Genomic DNA, 19,491 nt, shown 5'->3' with positions numbered 1-19,491 from the left:
GTAGAATGGTGGTTTCCAGGGTCTGGGAGATAGGGAGAATGACATAATGGAGGTCTGTGTTAAAGAGTATAAAGTTTCAGTTAAATAGGAGAAACAAATTCTAGAGATTGATTGTACAGTGATGACTATCATTAATACTAATGCACTGTGTATTTGAAAATTGCCAAAAGAGAAGCTTTTAAATGTTTTCAGAATAAGAAAATAGTATGTGAGGTTAAGGATATAAAAGTTAGCTTAATTACATTATTCTACAATGTATACATGTCAAAAATCATATTGCACTGCATATATAAAGGCAATTATTTCTCAATTAAAAGTAAAGCTTTAAAAAATAAATAAAGATTTAAAATTTTTAAGAAGGGAACATTGTTTCTAGTACTAATTTACAATCACTTTCTCAAAAAAAAAAAATGACACCAGCCAAAATTGTTAGAATAAGTATCCTCCCTTTTAAACAAAAGCAGGGAAACAAGTCTTTAAAGTCCCTATTTTAAAAGCATAACTTCCCAAAGTGGCAGCTTCTTGAACTCTTAAACACTTACCACTAATTCCCATGTACCAAATGTTTTCCAGGTACATTTTGTTCCAAATTGTGGCTCCCACACAGCTCACTGCAGATATCATAAAGAGTAGTAGCAACAAAATGAGGATCTGCATGTTGGTTACTTTCTCAACCTGTGATCTCTTGAGAGGTGATTTGACGGAATTCTGCACAATAGCACATTTATTCATGTTCACACAGCATGCACACATGCACATATATCCAAAGAACAAAATATACACACATACACAAACACAAACATACACACACATACAGAATTGTACTGTAAAAACAAGATAATTGCAATTTGGTAATAAATATCTGGTAAGAAATAATTTTGAAAAGCTGAAGAAATATCTAAAATGAGAGGTATAATATGAACCTGCCTTTAAATTTCAGAGTAATAAAGAGGAATGAGCCTCCTGAATTCAAAAGATATATACTAAACTCCCTCACTTAATATAATCAGAAGGAAACATCCAGAATCAGAAAATTTGTCATCACAGACTATTTTACCTGCATCAATTTGGTTTCAAATCCAGTGTAAATGACTACACCAATGATCCACTGTGTATTTTTCAGCTGTGTACCTCTCAGCAACATCTGGTCAGGACCAACTGAAATAGGACTAAAAATAAGAAAGAACATTTATAAAGTACCAAAGAAGTCCTTTTCTCACAGTGTGATAAAAAAGCATAGGCCTTGTTATGGTTTGGATAGAAGGTGTTCCCCCAAAGCTCCTATGTTAATGCAGGAATGTTCAGAGGTGAAATTATTGGATCGTGAGAATTGTAGCCTGATCCATCTGAGTTTGAATAGACTGGGTAGTAACTGTTGTTGGGTGGGGTATGGTTGGATGTAGGTATTCTGACCATGGAAATAGACAGGGGAGCATTCCCCCAGTGAGCAAACTCCCAGGGGGTAACTGGAGCCCTGATTCCCAGGATTGGAATGCCCAGCCTCCTCCCTGTGAGGTAATAAGACAATTATGCAGGCACTACCTGGTTTCCTTAACCATGTCCTTGGAGAGAAGGGGCTCTGTGTTTGTATTAACCTGGACCTTATCTCAGTTAGCTGGCACTCGGGTTAAAGAAACACTAATTAGAACATAGTCATGGTAACAGGAGGTATGTGTTCTTTGAGTTCACTTCTGCACTTCTTCTTCACCACTTCACTCCTCTCTGCTCCTCCTGTCTGTCTGCTGTGTCTGTCTGTTCTTTTGTGCTCCTCCTCACAGGTTGTCTCCACAGGTGATCCTTTACAGTTGGAGAAGGTGGGTCACTGAAGGTGTACCCCAAAAGGGCTCATCTTCCCTGTGGTCTCTCTCTCTCTCTCTCTCTCTCTCTCTCTCTCTCTCTCCCCTTCCTGACCATGCCATGAACTGAGATGCTTTCCTGCCCTAGGACCTCACCCTGTGATGCACAGCTTCACCTTAGGCCCCAAGCAATGGAGTTGGCCATATTTGAACTGAGGCCTTTGAAACCATAAACCCCCAACAAACTTTCCTTCCTCTAAATTGTTCTTGACTGATATCTGGCTTCAGTGACACAGAATTTAAAACCAGCCTCCACCTTACATATATTTCTTTTTGGCAACTTCAACTCTGGAAGCAAATGACAATAAAATAGATGTTTCTTTATATAGTCACCTATTTCTAAAAGAGCATGAAAATAATTTTTCTTTGGTGTCTATCGCTCACCATTCCAAAGTCATGATGATCATAAATTTTAGATAGAGACTATCTCTTATGCCTAGAGTGCTTATAAAATTTGGAAAAATAACAGACCCAGAACAGCTAAAGCAATTCTAAGCAGGAAGAATGAAACAGGTGGTATCACTATACTAGACCTTAAACTATACTACAGAGAAATAGTAACAAAAAGAGCAAGGTACTGGCACCAAAACAGGTTGGTAGACCAATGGTACAGAATAGAGGACACAGAGACTAACCCACAAAATTACAACTATCTTATATTAGACAAAGGTGCTGAAAGCATGCACTGGAGAAAGAATAGCATCTTCAACAAATGGTACTGCGGAAACCTGGAAATCCATATGCAACAAAATGAAACTGAATCCCCATTTCTCACCATGCACAAAAGTTAACTCAAAATGGGTCAAGGACCTAGGAATTAAACCAGAGACTCTGCATCTAATAGAAGAAAAAGTAGGCCCTAATCTTCATCATGTGGGGTTAGGCCCCAACTTCCTTAATAAGACTCCTATAGCGCAAGAATTAAAACCAAGCATCAACTAATGGGATGGATGCAAACTAAAAAGTTTCTTCTCAGCAAAAGAAATAATCTGTGAGGTGAACAGAGAGCCTACATCCTGGGAACAAATTTTTACCCCTCACACATCAGACTGAGCTCTAATATCTAGGGTATATAAAGAGCTCAACAAGATAAGCACCAAAAAAAGCAAATAATCCAATCAATAAATGGGCCTGAGACCTGAACAGACACTTCTCAGAGGAGGATATACAATCATTCAACAAATACACGAAAAAATACTCATCATCTCTAGCAATCAGAGAAATACAAATCAAAACTACTCTAATATATCATCTCACCCAAGTAAGAATGGCAGCCATTATGAAGACAAACAACAACAGGAATTGGCAAGGATGTGGGGAAAAAAGGTACACTCATACATTGCTGGTGGGAGTGAAAATTAGTGCGGCCAATTTGGAAAGCAGTGTGGAGATTCCTTACTGATAAGCTGGGAATGGAACCACCATTTGACCCAGCTATTCCTCTTCTTGCACTATACCCAAGGGACCTAAAAACAGCATACTACAGTGACACAGCCACATCAATGTTTATAGCAGCACAATTCACAATAGCTAAACTGTGGAGCCAGCCTAGATGTCCTTCAGTGGATGAATGGATAAAAAAAAATGTGGCATTTATACACAATGGAATATTACTCTGCACTAAAAATGAATAAGATCATGGCATTTGCGGGGAAATGAATGGCATTAGAGAAGATTATGCTAAGTGAAGTTAGCCAATCCCAAAAAAATGCTGAATGTTTTCTCTGATATGGGGGGGGGGTGGCTCAAAGTGGGGTAGGGAGGGAGAGCATGGGTGAAAATTACCTCTAGATAGGGAATAGGGGTGGGAAGGAAAGGGAGGGAGAAGGGGATAGTGGAAAAAGACTATCATCATTATACAAAATTCATGTATGAAGATGTGAATTTGATGTCAACATATCATATATACAAACAGAGATTTGATAAATTGTGGTATAAAGGTGTATTAAGAATTGTAATGCAAAAAAATTATGAATGTAATGTACTCCACTATTGTCATGTAAGAAATAATAAAAAAAAAAATCAGCTTTAAAAAAAAATTGTCCGAGAAAGTTTTGTAGACCAATGCCTGTGTATCAATTTAGTAACCTATAGAAGGGATTGCATGGGGTAATTCAGAGCACAGAAAACAGGTTCAGCCTGCTATATTTACTTGTCCTCCTTACCTCCGGCACTAGATTGACCCGCCATATAAAATATGTTCCTAAAAAGTCTACGAAGTGCATAGGCCTGGAGCAACAGTAAAGAAGACCTCTCCGTTATGATCAAACCAAGTCCATTTGGCTTATCCTTGGTCACTTTCAAAACCGTGTTCTTCTCACTGATTTACTCCATGTGATAATGCTCAGTGCTTATAGTCAAAGATAACTTGGAGTTGATTTCTCTATCCATAGCATTTATTGGTTGCTATTGTTTAAATATGAATAATGTTCCCCAAATGACCACGTGTTAAAGCCTTGATCCTCAGGGTGGTGCTATTGGGAGATGTTGGAACCTATAGAAAGTGGGGGTTGGTGGAAAGTCTTTAAGTCACTGGAGGCTTATGGAAGCAATAGTGGAAACTTAACTCTTCCAAACTTTGTTCTCTGTTTCCTGGCTCATGACATAAGCAATTTTCTCTGCCATTCACTCCCTCCATGATATGTCACCCTTGCCAGAGACCAAAAGTCTACCCAATCTTGGGCTAGAACTATGAGCCATAATAAACTTTTTCTTTTTTACAAGTTAATTATTTCAGGTATTTTATTACAGTAACATGAAACTGACTAACACAGGTATCCTGATTAAGAAAATGCTGTATCGTTTCCTTATTTTCAATATTTTCACAGGAGCTTCAGGGTATTTCAAAGTCAGGGAAAATGTAAATAATTATAATGCTTTCAAATGTTATTAGTGGACAGAACAGAAACTGCAACAAACTGTGCTCCAGAAGAGGGAGAAAAAATACTTGAGAAGAGAAAAATGATACCTTTTACCCCTTAAATACAAGGTTCCAACAAAGTTATTAAACTGATGATCAGGTTCTTCACATTCAATTTTTCCATCTAGGTTTACCAATTGTCCTTCCTTTATTATTCCAGCAACTTCTAATGATGCCTATTTTTAAAAAACAGAATGAGAAAAATAAAAATAAAATTTTTATATACTGGCAAAGCTTCAAGTCTCCAATAGTTAGTAAAAGATGATGATGAAAGTCAACTAAGAATGTTAAAATACCCAACCAAATTTTAATATAGACTTTTCTAGAAGACTTTGACAAAGTGAAATTTTACAAATAATTTTAATAAAATTGAAATGGGTGGAAAGTCAAATTTTATTCTCTACTGAAAACTTCACTTTTTAAAGTTCAACCATCATAATCTAACACCATATAATGTCTGATACATTTATGTATGTAGCTGATGATGCTTGTTATGGTTTAAATATGAGTTGTCTCCCCAAAACACACATGTGAAACAACATAAGAATTTTCAGAGGTGAAATGATCAGATTATGAGAGTTATAACCTAATCAGTGAATTAATCCACTGATGTTAATTAACAGGGCAATAACAATAGGTAGGGTGTGGCTAAGGAAGTAGGTCACTGGGAGTGTGTGCCTTGGGGTTTATGTTTTGTCCTTTGTGAGAAGACTTCTTTCTGCTTCCTGGTTGCCTGTCCTGAGCTGTTTTTTCTCCACCCCACCCTTCCTCCATGATGTTTTGCCTTACCTTGGGCCTGGAACTATGGAGTTGGTTGACCATAAACTGAAACTCTTGAAACCTTGAGCCAACATAAACTATTCCTCTTCTAAATGGTTCTTGTTAGGTCTTTTGATCAACAAAAAGCTAACTAAAACAATGCTAAATTATGGATCATATTTTGAATAACAAGAATATAGAACAGGGGTTCAAAACTTTTGTATGCATCAGATTCATCCTATGACATCTGATGAAAATAAAGTTTGCTGAATTCATCCCCAGAGTATTTTTATTTAGTGGGTCTAAGGTTGAGTGGCACAATTTGGATTTCTAACAGATCCTAGAGGATGATGATACTTCTGGTCCCGAGTTAGGACTTGGAGAATCATTGAACTTTATCCCCAAAAGATCTCAACCTTCCATAGAGAAAAGAATAAAATCAACATCAAGAGATAGAATCAACTCAATAAAATCCTGGCGAATCGAATACAAAAGCATATCNAGGTTGTGAGGGGAAAGGGGGGGGGAACAAGGGAGAGAATTAAACAATAGCAGATGAGGTAGAGAGGGAAGATGAGAGGAAAGGGGAGGGGGGGTAGTAGGGGATAGGAAAGGCAGCAGAATACAACAGTCACTAATATGGCATTATGTAAAAATTGTGAATGTGTAACTGATGTGATTCTGCAATTTGTATTTGGGGTAAAAATGGGAGTTCATAACTCACTTGAATCAAATGTATGAAAGATGATATGTCATGAGCTTTGTAATGTTTTGAACAACCAATAAAAAAAAAGAAGAAGGAAAAAAAAGAGAGAGAATCAAACTGTCATCCATCTTGTCAACAGAATTGAAAGATACAAGAAGACAGCTGATAAATTAACTATTTAAAATGAAAGACTTTTAATTCTAAATGTTATAATTTTCCAAATGTCAAACAAATGTAAAATGTAATACAAATATTTTGAGGCATATACACATGATATAAACCCACATTGAAATATTTTGGGATGAATTTCTGTTTATCAGGAGACACCTTAAAGAATGTTTCAGAACAAGTTAACAACTAGAAGAAGACATATGTAATATGTATAATTGACAAAGAATAAATATGAAAAATAAAGAAATTCTATAAATATCCCAATAGAAAAAGGAACAAAAACATTAACAAACAGTTCCCAGAAGCGAAAAACATGTACTTCCTGAAAATTCAAAAACAGATTCTCAAGCATACAATTAATGAATTATATAAGAAAGAGTTATCATCCCATTGATAGATCCTAAAAAATTAGTAAAAACTTTAACATGGATTGTAGAAAAAGTTTCTTAGTAATCTTCGAGTTAAAGCATCTTCCCCATGATGGTAGAGGATATCTACCAAAGCATGAAAGCAACTACCATGCATGACTATGAAATGATAGAATTTCATTAGTCAGAAGAAATAAGAAGTCACCAGTATTAACATGAAATTTATTTTTAATTGTCTGGACTTTTAGGCAATGAAATGAAATGGGGGGGGAAAGTGATGAGGAATTTTTATTGGAAAGGAAATGTCAAAAATGACTCCACATTTTTTTAAAAAAGGAAGTAGTAATAGAATTTACAAGGTGGTAAATTTTATGTTAAATTTCTAGAAAGCATTAAAACCTCAAACTCTATTCTAATACTCTCCTTTCTACTGTGTAAATACGTAAAACTGATGAAAAAAATGATCACCCTACTTTTAGAAAAATAATTGACTATTAGAAAAGCCTACACATTAAATTTTAAGATCATAAAAATATGAGAGTTTAATAAGTTGATGGTAAGATCAATATGCAAAAATAAGTATCAATGTGTCACAATTAGTTTAACCATTCACATATAAGAGAACATGTGGCTATTGCAGATAAAACTGCTATAAATATTTGTACATAGCTTTTTTCGTGGATGTGAGCTTTCATTTCCCTGGGATAAATCCCCGGAAGTGCAATTGCTGAGTCATATGCTAGGTACATTTCTAACTCCATATCAAACTTAGAAATTGTTTCCCAAAGTAGCTGTACCATTATATATTCCCCTACCAGCAATGAATGAATGGTATAGTTTTATGCATCCTCACCAGTGTTTAACATCACAACTATTTTTTTATTTTGGTTGTTCTGATGGGTATTTCACTGTTTCACTGTTGTTTTAATTGTATTTTCTTAAAGACTAGCTAATGTTATAGAAAATATTTTCATGGACTTATTTGCCATTTGTATATCCTGTTTAGTTAAATGTCTCCTCATGTCTTTCACCTAGTTTCTATATGCTTTGATTTTTGTTCGATTTTGAGATTATTTACATATTATAGATAACAATAATTTGTCAGATATGTGGTTTGCAAATATTTTTTCCAAGTCCGTAGCTTGTTTTTGTTTTAAAGAAAAAATGTATATGTATGTATTCTCTTGATTTCTCTTAACATATATATAGTCTTTTTATTAGAGCATTATAGTTACACATAGTATTGGGGTTCATTTTGACAAAATCATATATACATGGAGTTTGATTTACTCCATTTCAGGACTGATTCCCTTCCCTTATTCCTCCCCTCATCCCTTTCCCTATTCTCCTTCCTCTCTACTCTATGGATCTGCCTTTTATTTGTTTATTTATTTATTTATTATTGGTGCTTTCTACATGCACATAAAAATGAAATTCCCCTGTGATATATTTATATATGTACATATGTGATTTTGTTAAATTCATTTCACTTTTCCTCCCCTTTCCCTTCCTTCCTCTCTCCCTCTCCTTCTTATACTCCACTGATCTTCCCTATATCTTTATGATATCTAATAAAGATACCCTCTTTCTCTTATTTTTCTCTAGCTTTTACATGTGAGAGAATGGAATTTTTGAGTCTGTCTTATTTCACTTAGCATGATACAATTTCATTATTCTTTGTGGAGAAGTAAAACTCATTGTGTATATATATATACCTATTTTCTTTATTCATCTATATATTAATAGGCATCTGGGCTGTTTTCATAACTTGGCTGTTGTGATTGTGCTGCTATAAACACTGAAGTGACTTGTCACTACTATCTGCTGATTTCAGTTCTTTTGGATAAATGCCAAGGAGTCGGGATAGCTGGGTCATATGATAGTTCCACTCTTAGTCTTCTAAGGAATCACCATACAACTTTCCAGAGTGGTTGTACTAATTTGCAGCCTCACCAAGAGTGTATGAGTGTATCTTTCCTCTCTCATCCTCTCTAGTACTTATTTTTATTTGTATTCTTGATAATTGCCATTCTGAATAAAGTGAGATGAAATCTTTGTGTAGTTTTAATTTTCATTTCTCTTTGCTAAAAATGTTCAATTTTTTGTATATTTGTTGGACATTTTAATTTCTTCTTTTGAGGAATGTAATTTTAGTTCTTTTGCCTACTTATTAATTGGACTGTTTGTTTTGTTTTTGGGGTATTAAGTTTTTTGAATTATTTATATAGTGTGCATATTAATACCTCGTCAGAGGAGAAGCTGGCAGAGATTTTCTTCCATTCTGTAGGCTCTCCCTTCATGCTCTTAATTTTTTCCTTTGCTGCACAGAAACTTTTAAACTTGATGCCATCCCACTTATCTATCTTGATTTTATTTCTTGAATTTAGGTCAGTGCCTGCACCTATATGATGAAGTGTTGGCCCTATATTTTCTTCTAGCATTTGCAAACTTTCCTATCTAATTATTAAGTCTTTGATTCACTTTGATTGAACTTTTGTGTAGGTTGATAGGTCATTCCTATATATATATATGGATATCCACTTTTTCCAGCACCAAACACATATATTCTTATCTCTTAACACATATATATTTAATTTCTCTTAACACATATCATTCTCTTAATTTCTTTAAAATATACATGCTTGGATTTTTAAACAATTTTTAAAAAATTTATTATGGCATTATAGTTATAAAAAACAATAGAGTTCATATCTGATATATTTATAAATGCATATGGCATCGTTTGCTCTTTCAATCCCCAGTAAATCTTCTTTCTCTCCCCTCTCTTCATTTCCCCTGATCTCCTTCTACTTTATTTGTTTTCCTTCTATTTATTTTTTAAATTGGTGCATTATAGTTTTATAAAAAATTGGAATGCATTGGGATATATTCATACAAGCACATAGGATAATTTGGTCAGCTTCATTCCCCAGTTCTTCCTTTTTTCCTTCCCTTCTGTCCTTTGCCTTGGTCTCCACTCCTACTCTACTGATCTTCCTTCTATTTTCATGAAAACTCATTTTATTCCTTTTTTCTCTCTAGCTTCCACAGCTAAGAGAAAACATGCAACCCTTGACTTTCTGGGACTGACGTTTCACTTAGCACAATATTTTCCACTTCTATCTATTTACCAGCAAATGCCACAATTTCATTTTTCTTTTTAAATGAGTAAAAGTCTATTGTGTATATTACTACATTTTCTTTACCCATTCATCTATCAATGGGCATCTGGGCTGGTTTCATAACTTCATTATTGTGGATTGTGCTGCCATAAACCTAGAAGTGATTGTATCACTATAGTATGCTGATTTTAATTCTTTCAGATAAATACTAAAGAGTGAGATAGCTAGGTCATATGGCTTTTTGTTTTGTTTTGTTTTATTTTAGGAATCTGCTTTCCAAAGTGGTTGTACTAATTTGCAGATCCACCAACAATGTATAAGAGTATATTTTCCCCCCACATTTCACCAGCAATTATCATCATCATCATTCATATTCTTGATGATTGCTATTCTAACTGGGTAAAATGAAATCTTAGTATAGTTTTGATTTGCATCTCCCTGATTGCTAAGGAAGCTGAACTTAGGCATCTGTGAATTACTTGAGGGTCTTCACTTCTTATGGAGCCATGGAGATTTGGGTTCTTCCTTGGGAACTATCCGGGCTCCTCACCCGTGTGCAATGGATTGTTGCCCAAGGCACATGACCTCTATCTCCATTCTACTAGGAAGACCAATCTCATAGTTCCAGAGTTGGGCATAACTAGATTCCCACCTCTCACCCTGTTCAAAAATCAATTCAAAGTGGATCCAAGACCTAGGAATTAGGCCAGAAACAGTGAAATTCCTAGAAGAAAACACATAGTCAACACTCCCCATACTGGCACAGGAGCCAACTTCTTATTTATTTTAGTTTTTATTTGTTCCTTCTAGATATTCACTAGAGTAGATATTCACAGCCCACCTCCTACCTTATTTGGCAAACAACACTTCATGGAAAACCTTTGATGTTCCCCCGATATAAATAAAGCAAGCGCAAGCTCCATTTTGCTCTTTTTAGTGTGCAAGAGCAATCTGTAAGATATCAGCTGGCCTGTCCTGCTTTTAAAATTACTTTCTGTGTCCATTGTTTTTTTCACTGCCCTACCTTTCTTAGCTTTTATTCCGCAGGCAGCCCATTCCACCAAGAGGAACTCCATTCCCATTACCTATGCGGGATGTGGGCAGGAAATGTTGGTCATTTGTGTTTCTTCTTTTGAAAAATATCTCTTTAAAATTTTTTGCTCATTTATTGGTGGTGTGGTGTTTTTGTTTTGTTTTGGTTTTTGGAGCTAAGTTTTTTAAGAACCCACCCCCAGACCATAGAATTGAAGTTCTATTTATTTATTTATTTTGTTATTTTGTTATTTTGAGATAGGTTCTCAGTAAGTTCTTAGGGCCTTCCTAATTTACTGAAGCTGGCCTTGAACTTGTGATTTTCCTGCTTCAGTCTCCTGAGTCACTGGGATTACAGCATGTGCCATCATGTCCAACTTGGAGATATAAATAAATAGATAGATATAGATCTACTTATATCTACATATATCCCAGTTATTAGTCCCCTGTCAAAGGAGTAGCTGGCAAAGATTTTGGTCCCATTCTGTAGGATCTCTTCACACTTCTGTTTTCTTGACTGTTCAGAAGCTTTTTAACTTAATGCCATCCCACTTATTGATTTTTTTTGTTTGTTTCTTGAGTTTTAGGTGTCTTATTAAAGAAGTCAGCTCCTTACAACCACAGAATGAGAAGTTATACTCCATATATGTATAATTTGTCAAAATACACTCTACTCTCTTGAATATCTAAAAAGAACAAATAAAAACTAAAATAAATAAGAAGTTGGTTCCTGTGCCAGTATGGGGAGTGTTGACTCTGTGTTTTCTTCTAGGATTTTCACTGTTTCTGGCCTAATTCCTAGGTCTTGGATCCACTTTGAATTGATTTTTGAACAGGGTAAGAGGTGGGAATCTAGTTTCATTCTCCTACATGTGGATATCCATCCAGTTTTCCTGGCATCATTTCTTAAAAAGATTATCAAGTATTAGATTGTGGTGAGCCGTTCTAATTAGACCATGGCCGCCATTAGAAGATGGCGCCGGCTTCCACTGTGGCCTGTGATAAACAACTCCTAATATGGAGAATTGGCACGCAATCCCTTACCACCCTATGAGAAAGGTCCACGTGGCAGCTTAAGATTGGTATGCTGGAGGCTTTATTAGGCTGTGCTTGGGCGCTCGGCGGCGGGTCACTAGAAGATGATACTTGAATCAAGGCCTGAATAAACTGCTGAAAGAAGAATCCTGTGTCGTGTTTTCCCTTGCCGGCGAGGGGTCGAGACATTAGATGACAGTTTCTAAGTGGATTTGTCTCTGTGTCTTCCACTCTATTCCATTGGTCTTCATGTCTGTTTTGATACCAATACCATGCTGTTTTGGTTACCATGGCTCTGTAGTATAATGTGAGATCAGGTATTCTGATGCCTTCAGTCTCACTTTTGTTACACAGGATTGTTTTGATTATTCTGGATCTTTTATTTTTCCATATAAATTTTAGAATTTTTCTAGTACTGTGAAGAATATCATTGGTATTTTGATGGAGATTGCATTAAATCTGTAGATTGCTTTTGTTAATACCTATTCATGAACATGTGAACACGATAAGTCTTTCCATCTTCTAAGATCTATTTTTCTTCAGTGTTCTATAGTTTTCATTGTAGAGGTCTTTTAGCTCAGTTAGACTTATTCCTAAGCTTTTTTGCTTTTCTTTCTTTCTTTCTTTTTTTAGGTTATTATGAATGAGGTAGTTTGGAAGATTTTTATTGGAGTAGAAGAAAGCTATTAAATTTTGTATGTTGATATTGTATTGTGCTACTTTGTTGACTTGTTTCTCAGATCTTGAAGTCTTCTGTTGTTTTTTTTCTGAGTCCTTATGGTATAGAATCGTGTCATTAACAAAAAGAGATAGTTTGACTTCTTCTTTTCTATTTGTGTCTTTTTAATTTCCTTCTCTTCTCTAGCTAGAATTTCAAGAACTACATTGAATAGAAGTACTGAGAGTGGACATCCTTTTTTTATTCCTGATTTTATAAGGAAATAATTTCAGTATGATGTTGGCTTTGGGTTTGTCATGTATAGCCTTTATGACGTTGAGATACATTCCTTCCCTCCCTAGTTTCTTCAGTGGTTTTTTAATAACATGAATGGGTCCTGAATGTTACCAAAGGTCTTCTACATCTATTGAGATGATCAAGTGATTTTTTTGTCTTTGATTCTATTTATGCAATGAATTACATTTATTGATTTAGGTATTTATTGAAATGAGATCTTTATATTTCAAGCATTTGTAGATTTTCCTGTTATTGTTCTGTTACTGATTTTTAATTTTACTCATTGTGGTTGGAAAACACAGTCTGTATGATTTTAATTATTTTTGTCTTATGATATTTATGACTCAAATATTGTCTATTTTGGTGTTTCTTGGCCACCTGAAAATAACATATATCCTTCTGTTGTTGGGTATATTTCTAAAACACTCTGTTAGTGACTGTTTCATAATTATCAGTAGATCTTTTTACTTTATGGTGTTGAGTTCTTGTATATAATCAAGGATTCTCTTTTTTTCTGTCAGTTGATGAGAAAGAGAGTTATTGAAATCTACAATTGTGGACTTATATAATTATCTTAATTTTTATTAATGTTTAGCCTCACACATTTTACAACTTTATATTTTGTTAAATTTTTTTTAGTTGTAATTGGACACAAACCTTTATTTATTTATTTATTTTTATGTGCCTCATGTATGCTAGGCGAGTGCTCTATTGATGAGCCACAACCTCAGCCCACAACTTTGTATTTCTGATGCATAAAAATTAGAATCATATGTATTATTTGTGGGGTGATCCATTTATCGTTATATAATGAACTTCTCTGGTAATTTTCTTTTATCAGAAAAACTACCTTATCTGATATGAATATAGTCATTCCTGATTTCTATCAAATTTTGCTTTATATATTTTTTCCATTATTTTGCTCTTAAACTGCCTATTCCATTATATTTAAAGTGATTTCTCATAGACAACATACCATTGTCCACTATGCTAGCCTGTGTCTTTTAATTAGATTAATTAGTTGATTAATTGGTTAATTAGATGATTTACATTTAATATACTTATTGATTTTTTGTTTCCTCCATTTTTTACTTTTCTGTTTTTCTTTACTTCCTATGTGTTACTTGAATGTTTTTAGAATTCCATTTTGATTTTTAAATAGCATTTTTAGTGTATCTTTTCATATAGTTCTTTTAGTGATTTTTTTAAATATCACATAATTTACATATAACTTCTCAAAGTCTATTTGTATCATAATTTTACAAGTATGAATAAAACATAAAAGTTTTGCTTCCTTTTACAACCTTTTACTTTATCCCAGTATGGTACATATCATAAATATATTTAGAACATCAGTTTTATAATTTTTCATTCATTTATCAAACAATTTAGAAAAGTCAAGAAAAATAAAGCCAATTACATTTAACCTTATTTTTACTTGCGATTTTCTTTCTTCCTTATTCCATGCTTATGTTACTTTTTAAATTGTTTACCTTCCTTTAAATTGTTTTTAAATTGAAATCTTTCTTTAACCATTATTTTAAAAGAGATCTTAGTTTCTCTTCATTTGAAAAGGTTTTAGCTTCCCTCCAGTCTCTCCCCCGTTCTTTAAAGATACTTCTGCTGGCTATAATTCTGGGATGACATTTCTCTTTAAGCCTTGAAAAATGTGTGCCACTGTCTTCCAGTCTCGATGGTTTTCTAGTGAGAAACCTGCTGTTAATCAAACTGTCTTTCCTGTAGAGGTAAAGTGTCATTTTTCCCTCACTACTTTCAAGATTTTTCTTTGTTTTCAGAAGTTTGACTATAATGTGTTTTGATGTAGATTCATTTGGGCCTTTTTTGGTTCAGTAAACTTATTTAATCTGTAGTTTGTATCTTTGGGCAAAATTTTTGGCAAAATTTTCTGCCCATTCATTTTTTCCGCCTCCTTCCAAGGCTCTGGTGACATGAGAGTTAGCTGTTTAATTAAATTCCCAGAAGCCCCTGAAGCCATGCTTACTTTATGCAGTGTATTTTTTCTCTGCTGCTCAAATTGGGTAATGTCTATTGTTTTATCTTTCAGTTTACTGATTCTTTCTTCTATTCCTTCCATTCTGCTGTTAAGCCCATCTCTTACGGTTTGTTTTTAATTTTAGTTATTGTATTTCTAATTTCTAAGATTTCCATTTGGTTCTTTAAACCTTCTATTTCTTTGCTGAGAATTTGTTTCTTAGCTGGAGAGTTTTTATGTTTTTATTTGTTTCAAGCATGTTTGTAATCACTCATTAAAACTTTTTATGATGGATGATTTAAACTCTCTATCAGATAATTTTAATACATCCATTGTCTTGATGTTGGCATCTTTTTTTCCTATTCAGTTTCAGAACTTCCTGGTTTGAGGTACAATGGTGATTTTTAAAAATAATAACCTGGAAATTTAGGATATGATATAATACAACTCTGGAACTTACTTAAACCTGTTTTGGTTATCTTTGCTTGACACTACTCCAGCACATGAAACAGGTACAGCCTCAATATTACAAAGTGGAAGAGAAAGTACTGGCCTCTGTTGATAGGTGAAGGGGGCCTTTCCATTATAGCCAGTCAAGACTCATGCATGCCTTCTCTGTCACCTCCCTGACTTGAAGGGTTTGGAGTGCCTTGTTATTGCTGTCCACTTGGTCTTTCTCTCCACTTCCACTAAAAATCAGGAAGGCCCTCATTACCACCAAGGGGAATGAAAGTCATGGCTTCCTATTTGGCTTCTTGGATCCCACTCTCATGGGGAAATTGGGCTGCTTCATTATAGTCCAGATATCAAGATTCTATCTTGGTAGGCTGTCCCTTTCCTGGTCTTTTGACTAGAAATAGCAGGCTTTTGCTAAGGATTTGTTTGTTTGTTTGTTTATTGTCTGTGTTCATTGTTCTTCAGTTACAAGCCTGAGATTTATAAAGTAAAAGAAAAATCCAAGAACCCCACCACCATGTTGTTCTCTATCGCCACCTTCCCCCAGCCTTTCAGAGTCATCTTAGGTTTGTTTTCAATATAAAGCCCAATATTGTTATTTGTACTTAACAGCAAAGGTATATATACTTCACCTTCCCAGAAACAAAAGCTCATAATTGAAACTTTTAAAATCTAGAAAGTATCACTAAACTATTATTAATGATTACCATTGGAAATAAAAGTGGAATTTAAACAGGGAAGAGGGTTGAATAGACTACATACATTTCTGTATTGTTTTTATTATTTTTTACAAAAATGATGTATTACTTTAATTTCTATTTTTTCCATTTTTAATTAAATTTTCCCAAAAAATTAGCACACAAACATGTGAACAGACAAATGTAAGACCAACAGCTTCCTTACTAAACAAATAGAACAGAGAATGAGTTGGCTTAAAATTTAATGTCTTTTTCCCATGACAAATTAATTGTAAAACCATCTCCTTACATTCATAATCATGTTTCTATGAAGATGCTTTTTAAAAGAGTGGTATGCAAGAATACAAGCTCTTAAACCCTACTTTAATCTACTTACCATAGTTAGCCACACGTTAGTTTTATCACCAAAGTACTAATAGAAATAGTTCAAAGCAATATGCATATGAATTTCATAGCACATACTTTTTTCCTAACAACAATACACATCCATGTAGATTCCTGATAACAATAGTATGACTAATACTAATACACTATAGTTAGTAATAATGCTAATAATGATTAAAAATCCTTTGAATAACCTGATGTGGATAAATTGCATCCACTCAGTAGTGGTGAGAGTGTTTTCTTTGTGGAAAAGACAACATCTACTGGCAAAACATGACATTGTGGGCTCAGATATAAAATTAGTTAAGAAAAAGTGCCTTTACCTGCCGTATCTTTAGATTTGTTTCTCCACCCAGATTGGCTGTTGCAACATAACACATTGACTGAGGTTCACTAAGAAAAGTAAAACAAATGTTACTGAATTAATGTCTCTTCATTAAATTGTTTTCGTAGTAATTGAAAGTTATGAAATTTTACCCACTGAAAGAACTACAAGTAGCTGTTTCCAGAAAATATTAGCAGACTGCTCCCACCAGCCTGCAATTCATCTTGTAGAATGGCTCAGTATAAAAGATCTTATCCTTACAGTCTTTCATGACTGCTCTTTAACCTCACAAAGAGAAATTGCTGAGGATGAACAAATGTTATATAGTTCAGAACAGTCATATCTGAGGTCAAATCTAAAATTCTGTCATTTTCTAAAATGAGTCCATCACAATTCCCAAAGACTCAAGCTTGATGACCTTTAGAATGAAGTTACATTTTCCAGACAAGTATGTACAGATTTGGGAGTGTTGAGACTAAAATTACATTTAAGGCTTGTTACTATTTAACCTCCACAGCCAGGAAACCAAGGCTTTGAACTAACAGACATCTGCCTTGCCATATTTTATCCCATGTTCCATGCCAACTCAACTTTTGAAAACTAATAATTTTGAAGGAAAAGCCACAAAGAATAACAAAAATGTTCCACTTAAGTTAATATTAAGTCTTAGAATCTGAATATATCATCTTTTGTTGTATCTCATTCAAATATCAGTTTTAAAATAAACTGTGCTGGTTTAACTAGCCAAGACCATTACGGTAGCTTCTCCCTTATCTGTGGTTTGCTTTCTGTGGTTTCAGTTTCCTGCAATCTCAAGATATTAAATGAAAAATTTCAGAAATAAACTATTCAAAAAGTAAACTGTCACTGTTCTGAGAAACATGATAAAACCACTGCCCCACCTTCTCCATCCTGCTCAGTCTTGTCTGGGATGTGAATCAGCCCTTTGTCCAGCACATCCACACTGTATACACTACTCAACCATTAATAGCCATTTAGCTTATTAGATCAACTGTCACAGTATTGCTGTGTCTGTGGTCAAGTAATCCTTACAAAACCTAATGCTATGTCACAACGCCTACATCACTCACCTAACTTCATCTCATCATGCAGGCACTGCATCTTACCACATCATCATGAGAGGTGATGTACAAGATCTTTTGGAAGAGAGACCACATTCACATAATTTTTATTATGGCTTATTTTTATTATTGCCCTATTTTATTATTAGTTATAGTTGTTAATCTTCTGCTGGGCCTAATTTATAGAATTAAATTTTGCCTTAGGTATATATGTATAGAAAAATAACAGTACAAATAGGGTTCAGTACTATCTGAAGTTTCAGGCACCCATTGCATGTCTTGGAATGTAACCTCTGGATATGAATAAGGGTGACTGATGACCCCCCAAAATAATTAATAATACAGTCTAACATTAAAAATGTAGCTTCCTTAAGGATACCAGAGATGTGACAGAGTAAAAACCTCTAAAGTCCCTGTCCTCTGCACAAAAAGTTTAAAAACTGGCAAAAATTTTTCAGAATTAACCTTTTCAGAACTCTGAAAAAGCAGCCAAAGGCTTAAAGCAAGCCAGAAATATTTTATACAAGAAAGATTGCTAAATCTTGGCTAAAAAATAAATAAGTGAAAAGGAACTTTGTGATGTTTTGACTTGCCCAAGTCCCATCACCTGATTTCTAGCTCAATGGTAACTTGAAGAACAATGACTCACATTCCTGGTACTGAGGGATTAAAACAGACTGGAGCTCTTTCAGAGTCTCACTTCCAAAAAGCCATTATTTGTTCAGTTTGATGGCTCTCTGAAAGACCCACCAGAAAGGCTTGAGTTAACTTGACCTCACTAGAGCTCACCCGTGTTAAAAATCCTCTTCCTAGTTAGGGAATCACCTGTCAGAATCTCCTCATGGAAGATTCCCCGAATTCTGTTCCTTGTCTCTCCTATTCCCTAGGCTCCACAAAATTGTAGTTCAAGGTATTCAGGGTCTGGCAGAATCCTTAAGGGAAAAGCCTATATTGACACAGGATTGCTCTTGAGAGGTTTTAGTATTTCAGTTCTTTCTGGGTCTCTGTTTTTCTTACTTTTCTGCCACCTCAAATAATATTTAGGCGATTGTGTGTCTTTGTTGTTTTAATAGGATCAGAAGAATCATTTAGGAAATGTGACATACAAAAGTACCAGGGAGGGAGGAAAAAATTGAGGAGTAATGATTTTAGTCTTGCCTTTCCCTGCTCCCCAAAAAATATTGATTCATTATTCATCAGTACTTTATCCAGAGCAAAGAAGCAAAGGAAGTCACACCAAAAAAAACTGACATCAGGGGATCCAACATGGTGGCGAGTGGGGAGGCAGTGCTTTCAGTACCTCCTCAACAACGGGGTCAGAGAGACGCATGGATACGCTTAGATTCGACCTGCTGAGAAACTCCTAGCAAAATTCCACTAAAGAGAGACCGGCCCGGAATTGGAAGGATTTTTGGAGGTAACAGTTTGCCCTAGACGAGTGAATCTCCGCCACGCAGCGCAGAGGTCCAGACCCGCCAGCCGCTGCCCGCGCGCGACTCGGCAACTGTCGGCTGCCTGCACGCGGCCCCCGCGTCAGGGCGGATAGCCTCCGAGGCGCAGCGCAGCAGGAGAGGTGCAGGGACTCTAGGAAGAGGTCTCTCGCCAAGCCTTCATGAAATAGCGAACCGG

The 19,491-nt window shown here is 35.1% G+C and overlaps 2 protein-coding genes across 2 annotated transcripts in view; both read right to left on the bottom strand.

The window, feature by feature from the left end:
• The window catches only part of LOC107153256 (phospholipid-transporting ATPase IB), a 97,665-nt gene extending 96,737 nt beyond the window's left edge, over window positions 1-928 (bottom strand). The window contains exon 1 of the mRNA XM_048801240.1: window positions 543-928. Within this exon, the coding sequence (XP_048657197.1) occupies window positions 543-813 (271 nt within the window). The 5' untranslated portion in view covers window positions 814-928. The remainder of the gene's footprint in view (window positions 1-542) is intronic.
• Window positions 929-19,491, bottom strand: part of LOC125616305 (phospholipid-transporting ATPase IB-like) — a 46,495-nt gene continuing 27,932 nt past the window's right edge. The window contains exons 4-6 of the mRNA XM_048801262.1: window positions 16,779-16,848; window positions 4,825-4,952; window positions 929-1,169 (exon numbers count right to left, since the gene is read on the bottom strand). Of these exons, the coding sequence (XP_048657219.1) occupies window positions 1,049-1,169; window positions 4,825-4,952; window positions 16,779-16,848 (319 nt within the window). The 3' untranslated portion in view covers window positions 929-1,048. The remainder of the gene's footprint in view (window positions 1,170-4,824; window positions 4,953-16,778; window positions 16,849-19,491) is intronic.

Source organism: Marmota marmota, unplaced genomic scaffold (genome assembly GCF_001458135.2).
Source record: "Marmota marmota marmota unplaced genomic scaffold, marMar, whole genome shotgun sequence".
Taxonomy (NCBI): Eukaryota; Metazoa; Chordata; class Mammalia; order Rodentia; family Sciuridae; genus Marmota; species Marmota marmota.
This window is presented reverse-complemented; position numbering and strand designations above follow the sequence as displayed.